This window comes from Salvelinus alpinus, chromosome 3 (genome assembly GCF_045679555.1).
Source record: "Salvelinus alpinus chromosome 3, SLU_Salpinus.1, whole genome shotgun sequence".
Classification (NCBI taxonomy): Eukaryota; Metazoa; Chordata; class Actinopteri; order Salmoniformes; family Salmonidae; genus Salvelinus; species Salvelinus alpinus.
The window spans coordinates 64,533,144-64,545,644 of NC_092088.1; the positions used below are offsets into that span (position 1 = coordinate 64,533,144).

General features: G+C 40.1%; 1 protein-coding gene across 1 annotated transcript in view; it reads left to right on the top strand.

Annotated features, from left to right (window-relative positions):
* The window catches only part of LOC139571120 (collagen alpha-1(XXI) chain-like), a 73,442-nt gene extending 63,149 nt beyond the window's left edge, over window positions 1–10,293 (top strand). Inside the window, exons 22-29 of the mRNA XM_071393702.1 lie at window positions 279–314; window positions 2,623–2,667; window positions 5,628–5,660; window positions 5,773–5,919; window positions 6,024–6,078; window positions 6,164–6,358; window positions 6,465–6,542; window positions 8,451–10,293. Coding sequence (XP_071249803.1) covers window positions 279–314; window positions 2,623–2,667; window positions 5,628–5,660; window positions 5,773–5,919; window positions 6,024–6,078; window positions 6,164–6,358; window positions 6,465–6,542; window positions 8,451–8,641 — 780 coding nt within the window. The 3' untranslated portion in view covers window positions 8,642–10,293. The remainder of the gene's footprint in view (window positions 1–278; window positions 315–2,622; window positions 2,668–5,627; window positions 5,661–5,772; window positions 5,920–6,023; window positions 6,079–6,163; window positions 6,359–6,464; window positions 6,543–8,450) is intronic.
* Window positions 10,294–12,501: the final 2,208 nt, after the last annotated feature.

A 12,501-nucleotide genomic window follows, 5' to 3' on the forward strand; every position in this document is an offset into this window, starting at 1 on the left:
ATATCATAAACAGTACTTTTCAGTTTGTCTTTCATTTCATTTCTACCACTTCAGGACAAGTTGCAATCTTACTACAAAATATCTGAAAAAACGAGTGAAACACTACAAGAGGCTTGTATAATGTTGAACATACTGTCATCTGTCATATCCATGGCATGTGTCATGGATGTGGTGCAGTATGTGGGTATTGAAGTTGAAACATTTGTAATCGTAACTCTATATTCTCTTACTGCACATAAGAATAACATATGATTGCGGTGTCATTTCTATCTCACCAGGGAAAAAGGGGAGATCCAGGTGAACGAGGAGGGGAGGTATTCATAACATTTAATTTGGGTTTTCTTATGTAACACCTGATGATATTTCAAACCCATTAGCAACACCTGAGGCTTTGGATGGAGAGTCTGTCCTCATGTTCCAGACATTTCAAGTATTCAGTTTGATTGTATTTTGCCATGTTGCTCAGACCAAGAGAACAAATAATGGTATACAGCAAAGAATGAAAGTGAACATACTGTAACTGTAGAACATATTGAAAAGTAATTTTTACTTATGGACCAGAGATTGCTTGGGAAAACATAAATAGAGGTTGCTACATTTTCCATTTACAAAAGACCGCTTGGGGTGTAATCGGATGCTCGGTTCACTACCTCCTTCCAAATGTGGTTGCTTTCATTTAGCCGGAGTGGAATCATGTTGAACAACCTCTTAATTTAATGTCATGGAAAACAGGGACAGCTATGATCTTTGTGGGAAAAACTAGGTAGCATACCGAGTCAAATGACAATGTCACCACAGGACTGCGGTTAAGAAGTCACTTGGACTGAGTCTCTGGATGTAAAATATCCATTAAACTGACTGTCATGGACATACAGTTGAAGTCGGAGGTTTACATACATCTTAGCAAAATACATTTAAACTCAGCTTTTCACAATTCCTGACATTTAATCAGAGTAAAAATTCCCTGTCTTAGGTCAGTTAGGATGACCACTTTATTTTAAGAATGTGAAATGTCAGAATAATAGTAGAGAATGATTTACACTCTATTAGTATTTGGTAGCATTGCCTTTAAATTGTTTAACTTGGATCAAACGTTTTGGGTAGCCTTCCACAAGCTTCCCACAATAATTTGGGTGAATTTTGTCCCATTCCTCCTGACAGAGCTGGTGTAACTGAGTCAGGTTTGTAGGCCTCCTTGCTCGCACACGCTTTTTCAGTTCTGCCCACAGATTTTCCATAGAATTGAGGTCAGGGCTTTGTGATGGCCACTCCAATACCTTGACTTTGTTGTCCTTAAGCCATTTTGCCACAACTTTGCAAGTATGCTTGGGGTCATTGTTCATTTGGAAGATCCATTAGCGACCAAGCTTTAACTTCCTGACTGATGTCTTGAGATGTTGCTTCAATATATCCACATAATTTTACATCCTCATGATGCCATCTATTTTGTGATGTGCACCAGTCCCTCCTGCAGCAAAGCACCCCCAAAACATGATGCTGCCACCCCCGTGCTTCACGGTTGGGTTGGTGGTGTTCGGCTTGCAAGCCTCCCCCTTTTACCTCCAAAAATAACGATGGTCATTATGGCCAAACAGTTCTATTTTTGTTTCATCAGACCAGAGGACATTTCTCCAAAAAGTACGATCTTTGTCCCCATGTGCAGTTGCAAACCGTAGTCTGGCTTTTTTATGGCGGTTTTGGAGCAGTGGCTTCTTCCTTGCTGCGCGGCCTTTCAGGTTATGTCGATATAGGACTCGTTTTACTGTGGATATAGATACTTTTGTACTTGTTTCCTCCAGCATCTTCACAAGGTCCTTTGCTGTTGTTCCGGGATTGATTTGCACTTTTCGTACCAAAGTACGTTCATCTCTGGGCGACAGAACGCGTCTCCTTCCTGAGCGGTATGATGACTGCGTGGTCCCATGGTGTTTATACTTGCATACTATTGTTTGTACAGATGAACGTGGCACCTTCAGGTGTTTGGAAATTGCTCCCAAGGATGAACCAGACTTGTGGAGGTCTACAAAAAGTTTTCTGAGGTCTTGGCTGATTTCTTTAGATTTTCCCATGATGTCAAGCAAAGAGGCACTGAGTTTGAAGGTAGGCCTTGAAATACATCCACAGGTACACCTCCAATTGACTCAAATGATGTCAATTATCCTATCAGAAGCATCTAAAGCCATGACATAATTTTCTGGAATTTTCCAAGCTGTTTAAAGGCACAGTCAATTTAGTGTATGTAAACTTCTGACCCACTGGAATTGAGATACAGTGAAATAATCTGTCTGTTAACAATTGTTGAGAAAATGACTTGTCATGCACAAAGTAGATGTCCTAACCGACTTGCCAAAACTATAGTTTCTTAACAAGAAATTTGTGGAGTGGTTGAAAAATGAGTTTTAATGAATCCAACCTAAGTGTATGTAAACTTCTGACTTCAACTGTAGCAACAACCTTTCCTTAAAATCTCATTCTAAAATCATGACTGGCAAATTTGAAATCTGTTCTGAAGGACAATGACTTGATTACTGAAGACCTTACATTTAATCACAAGCAAAAATTACAAAAACATTGTACGACTAAAAACAAACATCATAATTGCTAGTTGAATTTTCTCTACAGGGATTAAGAGGTGAAAAGGGAGATATGGGGATTCCAGGTAATCATGTAAGTTGCACTTCCTATGATTACAGTGCATTTGGAAAGTATTCAGACTCCTTGGCTTTTCCCACATTTTGTTACGTTACAGCCTTATTCTAAAATGCATTAAATTGTTTTTCCCCTCATCATTCTATACATAATACCCCATAATGACAAAGCAAAGGCAGGTTTTTGAAAGGCTTGCAAATGTATAAAAAAACAAAAACTGAAATATCACATTTACATAAGTATTCAGACCCTTTACTTAGTACTTTATTGAAGCACCTTTGGCAGCATTTACAGCCTCGAGTCTTCTTGGGTATGAGGCTACAAGCTTGGCACACCTTTATTTGGGGAGTTTCTCCCATTCTTCTCTGCAGATCCTCTCAAGCTTAGTCATGTTGGAAGTGGAGTGTCGCTGAACAACTATTTTCAGGTTTCTCCAGAGATGTTCGATCGGGTTCAAGTCTGGGCTCTGGCTGGGCCACTCAAGGACATTCAGACGTGTCCCGAAGCCACTCCTGCATTGTCTTGGCTGTGTGCTTAGGGTCGTTGTCCTGTTGGAAGGTAAACTTTCGCCCCAGTCTGTGGTCCTGAGCAGGTTTTCATCTCTCTATACTTTGCTCTGTTCATCTTTCCCTCGATCCTGACTAGTCTGCCTCGACACAATCCTGTCTTGGAGCTCTACGAACAGTTCCTTCGACCTCATGGTTTGGTTTTTGCTCTGACATGCACTGTCAACTGTAGGACCTTATATAAATAGGTGTGTGCTTTCCAAATCATGTCCAATTAATTGAATTTACCACAGGTGGACTCCAAGTTGTAGAAACATCTCAAGGATGATCAATGGAAACAGGTTGCACCTGAGCTCAATTTGGAGTCTCATAACAAAGGGTCTGAATACTTATGTAAATACTAAAAACCCTATTTTGCTTTGTCGTTATGGGGTATTTTGTGTAGTTTGATGAGGAAAAAAATGAATTTAGTCAATTTTAGAATAAGGCTGTAACATAACAAAATGTGGAAAAAGTCAAGGGGTCTGAATACTTTTCAATTGCACCGTACATCAATGATTGAATTATGGCTATAATATAAAAGTATTTTATCCAATTGGACAGTTGATTGGACAGTAGCCTCGGAAGCCCAGTTACATAGTACTTAATGCTTGCAAATGCTATGATTTTTCAATGTGAAACTGTTCTAACCACATTACAGTGATTCTTCCATAGCCTACACTACAGGTCAAAAGTTTTAGAACACTTACTCATTCAAGGGTTTTTCTTTATATTTACTGTTTTCTACATTGTAGAATAATAATGAAGACATCAAAACTATGAAATAACAAACATGGAATCATGTAGTAAGCACACAAAAACTAACTACACTTGTAGTTAACACAAAAAAGTGTTAATCCGAGATTCTTCAGATAGCCACCCTTTGCCTTGATGACAGCTTTGCACACTCTTGGCATTCTCTCAACCAGCTTCATGAGGTAGTCACCTGGAATGCATTTAAATTAACAGGTGCTTGTTCTTAAAAGTTAATTTGTGGAATTTCTTTCCTTCTTAATGCGTTTGAACCAATCAGTTGTGTTGTGACAAGGTAGGGGGGTATACAGAAGATTGCCCTATTTGGTAAAATACCAAGTCCATATTATGGCAAGAACATCTCAGATAAGCAAAGAGAAATGACAGTCTATCATTACTTTAAGACATGAAGGTCAGTCAACACGGAACATTTCAAGAACTTTGAAAGTTTCTTCAAGTGCAGTCGCAAAAACCATCAGTCGCTATGATGAAACTGGCTCTCATGAAGACCGCTGCAGGAATGGAAGACCCAGAGTTACCTCTGCTGCAGAGGATAAGCTCATTAGAGTTACTAGCCTCAGAATTTGCTGCCCAAATAAATGTTTCACAGAGTTGAAGTAACACATCACAACATCAACTGTTCAGAGGAGACTGTGTGAATCAGGCCTTCATGGTCGAATTGCTGCAAAGAAACCACTACTAAAGGACACCATTAAGAAGAAGAGACTTGCTTGGGCCAAGAAACACGAGCAATGGACATTAGACTGGTGGAATTTTGTACCTTTGTCTGGAGTCCAAATTGGAGATTTTTTGTTCTAACCGCTGTGTCTTTGAGAGACGCGGTGTGGGTGAACGGATGATCTCCACATGTGTATTTCCCACTGTAAAGCATGGAGGAGGAGGTGTTATGGTGTGGGGGTGCTTTGCTGGTGACACTGTCTGTGATTTACTTAGAATTCAAGGCACACTTAACCAGCATGGCTACTACATAATTCTGCAGTGATACGCTATCCCATCTGGTTTGCGCTTAGTGGGACTATCATTTGTTTTCAACAGGACCATGACCCAAAACACACCTCCAGGTTGTGTTACCAAGAAGGAGAGTGATTGAGTGCTGCATCAGATGACCTGGCCTCCACAATCCCCCGACCTCAAACAAATCGAGACGGTTTGGGAAGAGTTTGACCGCAGAGTGAAAGAAAAGCAGCCAGCAAGTGCTCAGCATATGTGGGAACTCCTTCAAGACTGTTGTAAAAGAATTCCAGGTGAATCTGGTTTAGAGAATGCCAAGAGCGTGCAAAGCTGTCATCAAAGCAAAGGGTGGCTATTTGAAGAATCTCAAATCTCAAATATATTTTGTGTTATGTGTTATTTCATAGTTTTCATGTCTTCACTATTATTCTACAATTTAGAAAATAGTACAAATAAAGAAAACCCTTGAATGAGTAGGTGTTCTAAAACTTTTGACCGGTAGTGTATATAATTCATAACTAAGAATATTTTCCTCATCACAATGTATTAATTTCATATTGTAGACTAGCACTGACTATGTTGTAATACACTCATGTAGAGGAATTGTATTGGAAATGTGGTAGTATGGGAACAACTCTCAAATTGAGTTGTGATTTGAATTGTGATTAAGCAACATTACTAATCAGCCATCATCACTTTGATTGATAGGGCTCTAATGGCTCATCGGGACAAAAAGGGGGGGTAAGTCTGTCATTGACTTCTGTAAGTTGCTATAGCCCTGAATAGCCAAACATTCGTCCTCATCTAGAGTATAGCATTGTGTGTACTTATACTATGCTCTTGTGCATGCCAGAAAGGGACAACAGGAGACCCCGGTCAGAGGGGATTGGGAGGTCACCAAGGCCAGCCAGGATTATCAGGGCAGACAGGCCCGTCTGGGCCTCGAGGACAGAGCGGTGATGTTGGGCCTCCTGGGCCACCTGGACTAGAGGGTAGACCTGTATGTAACCCACCAGTACACTCACCACCATGCATGGTCTCACATTCAACTGCTCATTTATCAACAATCATCATAATTGTTCCATCAATGTCACATCTCCACAGGGAAGGAAGATGTCCAAGCAAATCATTCAGCAAATATGCAGAGAGGTACTTAGATGTGAGTATTGATCAAGTTTGATAATTGCTGTATTCTCTATACTGCACCTATATCTGAGCCCCCCTCCATTGTGTTTTTATCCCAGTGGAGATGCCTTCGCTACTCCTCAGTAACCAGCAGCAAAGTTACTGTGACCATTGCCAAAGCAGGGACGGGACTCCCGGAGTACCAGGCCCTGTTGGACCCCAGGGATCAAGGGGCTTTACTGGGAACCCTGGTTCCATTGGACAGCCGGGCCATCCAGGTCGACCTGGGCGTCCTGGGATGTGTGGCTTGAAAGGTAGGACTCAATTAATCTGTGCAGTATGTACGGGTAAACAGTCGAGTAGAACGTAAGTAAACATTGGATTTTACTGGAACACATTGCGTTCTATTTGTGTTTCCAGGAGATCCAGGAATAAAGGGGGAGAAGGGGAGTCCAGGAAGAGCAGAGATTGGAGATCCGGGAACACCAGGGTCTCCAGGTAAAATATGAAATATATTTACTCCATATGGTATGCTACTGCACATCAAATTGTATATAATGTTCATTCGGAAAGTATTCAGACCCTTTGACTTTTTCCACATTTTGTTGGTTACAGCCTAATTCTAAAATGTATTAAATAAAAATCTCATCAGTCTACACACAATACCCCATAAAAAACAGAAATGCCTTATTTACACAAGTATTCAGACCCTTTGCTATTAAATTCGAAATTGAGCACAGGTTCATCCTGTTTCCATTGATCATCCTTGAGATGTTTCTACAACTTCATTGGAGTCCACCTGTTGTAAATTCAATTGATTGGACATGATTTGGAAAGGCACACACCTGTCTATATAAGTTCCCACAGTTGACAGTGCATGTCAGAGCAAAAACCAAGCCATGAGGTCGAAGGAAATGTCTGTAGAGCACCGAGACAGGATTGTGTTGAGGCACAGATCTGGGGAAGGGTACCAAAACATTGCTGCACCATTGAAGGTTTGCAAGAACACAGTGGCCTCCATCATTCTTAAATGGAAAAAGTGTGGAATCACCAAGACTCTTCCTAGAGCTGGCCGCCCGGCCAAACTGAGCAATCGGATGAGAATGGCCTTGGTCAGGGAGGTGACCAAGAACTTGATGGTCACTGACAGAGCTCTAGAGTTCCTCTGTAAAGATGGGAAAACCTTCCAGAAAGACAAACATCTCTGCTGCACAACCCAGTCAGGGCATTATGGTAGAGAGGCCGGACGGAAGCCACTCCTCAGTAAAAGGCACATGACAGCCCGCTTGGAGTTTGCCAAAAGGCACCTAAAGGACTCTCAGACCATAAGAAACAAGATTCTCTGGTCTGCTGAAACCAAGATTGAACTCTTTGGCCTGAATGCCAAGCGTCACATCTGGAGGAAATCTGGCACCATCCCTACGGTGAAGCATGGTGTTGGCAGCATCATGCTGTGGGGATGTTTTTCAGCGGCAGGGACTGGGAGACTAGTCAGGATCGAGGGAAAGATGAACAGAGTAAAGTACAGAGAGATCATTGATGAAAACCTGCTCCAGAGTGCTCAGGACCTCAGACTGGGGCGAAGGTTTACCTTCCAACAGGACAACGACCCTAATCACACAGCCAAGACAGACAAGGCAGGAGTGACTTCCGGACAAGTCTCTGAATGTCCTTGAGTAGCCCAGCCAGAGCCCAGACTTGAACCGATTCGAACATCTCTGGAGAGACCTGAAAAAAGCTGTGCAGCGACACTCCCTAGAATGGGAGAAACTCCCCAAATACAGGTGTGCCAAGCTTGTTGCATCATACCCCAAAAGACTCCAGGCTGTAATCGCTGCCAAAGTAATTGCTGTGTTTCCAAATAAAGGGTCTGAATACTTATGTAAATGTGATATTTCCGGGTAAAAAAATTAAAATAAATTGCTAACATTTCTAAAAACCTGTTTTTGCTTTGTCATTATGGGCTATTGTTTGTAGATTGATGAAGAAAAAAACAATTCATCCATTTTAGAATAAGGGTGTAAAGTAACTAAATGTGGAAAAAGTCAAGGGGTCTGAATACTTTCCAATTGCACTGTATGTAATATAATTATTTCTACTTGGGTAGTCAAGATAGAAATGAAATCAGTACAATTATTTTAATATTGATGTGTCTGGGTCACTGCACATTGTTCCAATCATGTCCTTGGTCCAAGCTGTTTGAGACTTTCTGGGAGTCATTTCATGTCTGTTGCAACCTGTTTTCCCTCTTCTGCAGATAAACACACTGTTCGCCTTTTGTGACCTTAACTACCCCGATTCAGTAAAAACTGATCAAATAACAGGATTAGGAATTGTTGGCAACCAGTAGAACATGTTTTGGAACGACAAGAGAAACACCTAATTTGTAATTGTCTACTTTCCCAGGTCCAATGGGTCCCCAGGGAGACAGTAAACCAGGTCATCCAGGGAAACCAGGACCCCCTGGCCTAAACGGGGAGGAGGGGAAGAGAGGTAACCCTGGGGTGCCTGGTCAGCCAGGGGTGTGCCATCTATCCATGTGTTACGGTGTCATGATGAGGAGCAGGGATCCTTTTAGTAAAGGACCAAACTATTGACCCAACATGGCAGCAAGCAGGCAGGCAATCGAACAGTCTGGAGTTGATGCATAACGCTCAAAGAAAAACAGCAAATCTTTCCAATCTCAGGAAGATCACATTTCTTACAGTATATCCCCTCAGTCACGGAAACAGGAAGTACCTCTTAACATGTACGGTATATAGCAAAGATATCCATGTGCGTCCTTTCATGAGCTTTCTCAAGCCCAGTTTATACCTGGTTCTAACATTTGTCCTTTGTCCTGATCTTGTCTCATTCTGATTGTGCCCACATTTAGATGATTAAAATATGCATTGTGATATGATTGGGATCAGATCTTCCAGACCCCCTTAGATAGTCAGGAACACATTGTGTCTGGATATCTTACAAGTGTAGAGGGATCTGAACAGTGAAACACTTTAAATCATCATTATCCCGCCTCCTAAAATCATTGACAGATGGCACCATTGACTTCCCACTGGGAACACACTAGTTGAATCAATGTTGTTTCCACATAATTTCAATGAAATTACGTTGAACCAACTTGAAATAGACGCTGAATTGACGTCTGAGCCCAGTGGGTTATGCCGTCATTATATCTTCATTCTGTTTTTGTCACATTCTGATTTGTAATGTCACAAGCTCCATTTTGCTTTAAAGGGACAGTGTGAAGTCTATAGGAACAGCTACAGGGGGGAAAATTGCACTATCCCTTTAAGGAATGATAGTATTTGCTCCTACATTTGGTTGACTTTGGTTGGCATTGGTTGGATTCTGGGGCAAACTGTAATCCAATGTTAAGAATTCTGCACTGCTCAAACAAGTACACAGTAATAAAGGGCTGCACCTCCACTTGGACAGTGCTGATGATACAATTTATTGCTATACCAATTTATTGCTCTATACTGCCCCCTGTTGCTTTTTTTGCACCATACTTTCTGAATGGTCACCCAGAATTGGTCACCCCTACATTTGTTTACCAAATTTGTTTGTAGTTATATATGCAATGTTTAAACACCCGTATAATTATAATTTGTAAATTGATGAATGCAATTATTGTCAACAACATCTAAAGAATTATTAGAACATTTCTGGGCAAATCTGTGAGCTTGCTACAGTATCTCTAGAACAGAGGCTGCTATGTTCAAAAGCCAAATGTTTTATCATCTAAAACAAAACCTTGTGAGCATTACTGCAATTTTAGTTTATATTCCTTTTTTTCACAATAACTCGTTTGTGTATTGTATGAAAATACAGAAATACACATTTTTCTTACGTAAAGGATACCTAGTATAACAAATGTAAACCTGGGAAATCCTATCTACTTTCAGTCAAAAGAGTGAGGGTGAAAAGAAACATGTTGACATCTTGACTTCATCTGAAGTTTGCTGTGTCTGTTGCAAATTCTTTGCTCTTAGTGGATATATGCATTTATGTGCCTGAGTACCTTACCTTTCCGTACCATACCTAATGTTACCTTAGCCTAGCAAGTTTAAGTATTTTTTGTTATTTATTAAACTGAGCTAATCGATTGTGTATTAATGGGCTTTACCTGTGAGAGCTTGGTCTGTTTTATTTTTGCTGTGTCTGATTTTATAAAACAAAATTATGTTTAATTGTGACCTTTGCAGTGATTTTTGGTATCCTTAATTAAATCCTTTTTTATGACTTATGAAGTTATTTTTGTTTTATTTCTTTGTGTGTTGTGTCATGCAAATTAAATAAGAATTCCACCCTTTTGTTGTGTTACAGCCTGAATTTAAAATGTATTGAGATTGAGATTTTGTGTCCCTGGCCTACACACAATACCCCATAATGCCAAAGTGGAATTATGTTTTCCCTCCAAAATAAGTCAGACATTGAATATCCCTTTGAGCATGGTAAAGTTATTAATTACACTTTGGATGGTATATTAATACACCCAGTCACTACAAAGATACAGGCGTCCGTCCTAACTCAGTTGCTGGAGAGAAAGGAAACCTCTCAGGGATTTCACCATGAGCCCAATGTTGACTTTAAAACAGTTATAGAGTTTAATGGCTGTGATAGGAGAAAACTGAGGATGGATCAACAACATTATAGTTACTCTACAATACTAACCTAAATGACAGAGTGGACAAAGCAAGCATGTACAGACTAAAATATTCCAAAACATACATCTTGTTTGCAACAAGGCACTAAAGTAAAACTGCAAAAAAATTGGCAAAGAAATTAACTTTATGTCCTGAACACAAAGTATTATGTTTGTGGCAAATCCAACACAATCCATCACTGAGTACCACTCTTCATATTTTCAAGCATGGTGGTGGATGCATGATGTTATGGGTATGCTTGTCATCGGCAAGTACTAGGGTGTTTTTTTTTGTTGGCTAAAAATAAACAAAATAGTGCTAAGCACAGGCAAAATCCTAGAGAAAAACCTGATTTGGTCTGCTTTCCAACAGACAACTGTTTTCCAACAGACAATGGGAGACAAATTCACCTTTCAGCAGGATAATAACCTAAAACACAAGGCCAAATATCCACAGGAGTTGCTTACCAAGATGAAATTGAATGTTCCTGAGTGGCCAAGTTACAGTTTTGACTTAAACCGCTTGAAAATATATGGCAATACTTGAAAAAGGCAACCATCAAACACCCTCAAACCCAATGTGTAAAAAGTTGATGAATTAAATAAAATGAAAATGTTTGAAAGAAAGAAATTATATCCCTCAAACGAGGTTATAGTGAGTATTTTCGTAATGTCAACATGCCATCATAAAGGCCTATTATTTAGGCTAGGCCAGGGTTTCCCAAACAGGGTCCCCCCCCCCCCCCATCTCCTGTGTGCACGTTTTGGATTTTGCCATAGCACTACACAGCTGCTTCAAATAACAAACTCATTATCATGCTTTGATTATTTGAATCAGCTGTGTAGTGCTAGGGCAAAAAACAAAACGTGCACCTAGGGGGGGCCCAGGACCGAGTTTGGAAAACCTTGGGCTAGGCCATTGAGATCTAATCCTAATGCTCAAAGATTTCACTATCAATTAGCAAGTTATAAGTTCAACTCTTAGTGGATGCTCTAGTGATGAGGTGAATTATCCGGTTATAAATGCTAGTGTGTGTATGTGTGTGCGTGTGAGCGTGCGTGCGGTGTGTGTGTCTGTCTCGATCTCTTTCTGTTTTAACAGATGATGTAGGAATCCTACACTAGATGGCGCAACGGGGTTATAATTCTGCAACTGAGCTGTGAAATAATTTAATCAATGGGGATGCTCAGTCAATTGAATTAAAAAGAAATACTTTGTACAACATGCCTTATGCTGTGAAATGTCTTGAGGGTCATATTGACAGCACAGCTATTGCACCTGAGCCAACCAAAAACGAATAACTTGGACACTTGTATAATACATATGAATAATAATAAAGCTGAGGTAGGCCTACTGTACAAAGTGGTTACAGGTTGTTTTTGCATGTAACGTTAACTATTGCAATCAACCCCTTAAAAAGTTTATATTTTATGTATAATATTTATATGAATTATAAAATATGTATATAATTAAATACCCAATCAATTATAATATTGTAAACCTGGCAAAGTATATGAATAGCCAATTTCTCACCGCATACACAGGCTTACACATGCCTTTAAATAATCCTCTTTGATACCCATTATTTACCATTGTAATTACGAGCATATTCCCAGGTAGGACAGGTGTTGGTTGAGGCCTTAGGATAACTTGCATACATGTCACACCTCACCAGCCCATTGTCTTCTCATGAAGACAACGAGCTCAATTGTAATTTTTTCAGAGAATCAGAAAAATGTTACCTTTTGAAAATAGATGGGCCTATCCAAATAAGACATCGACCTATGTTGTATGTGGTCAAATATGAA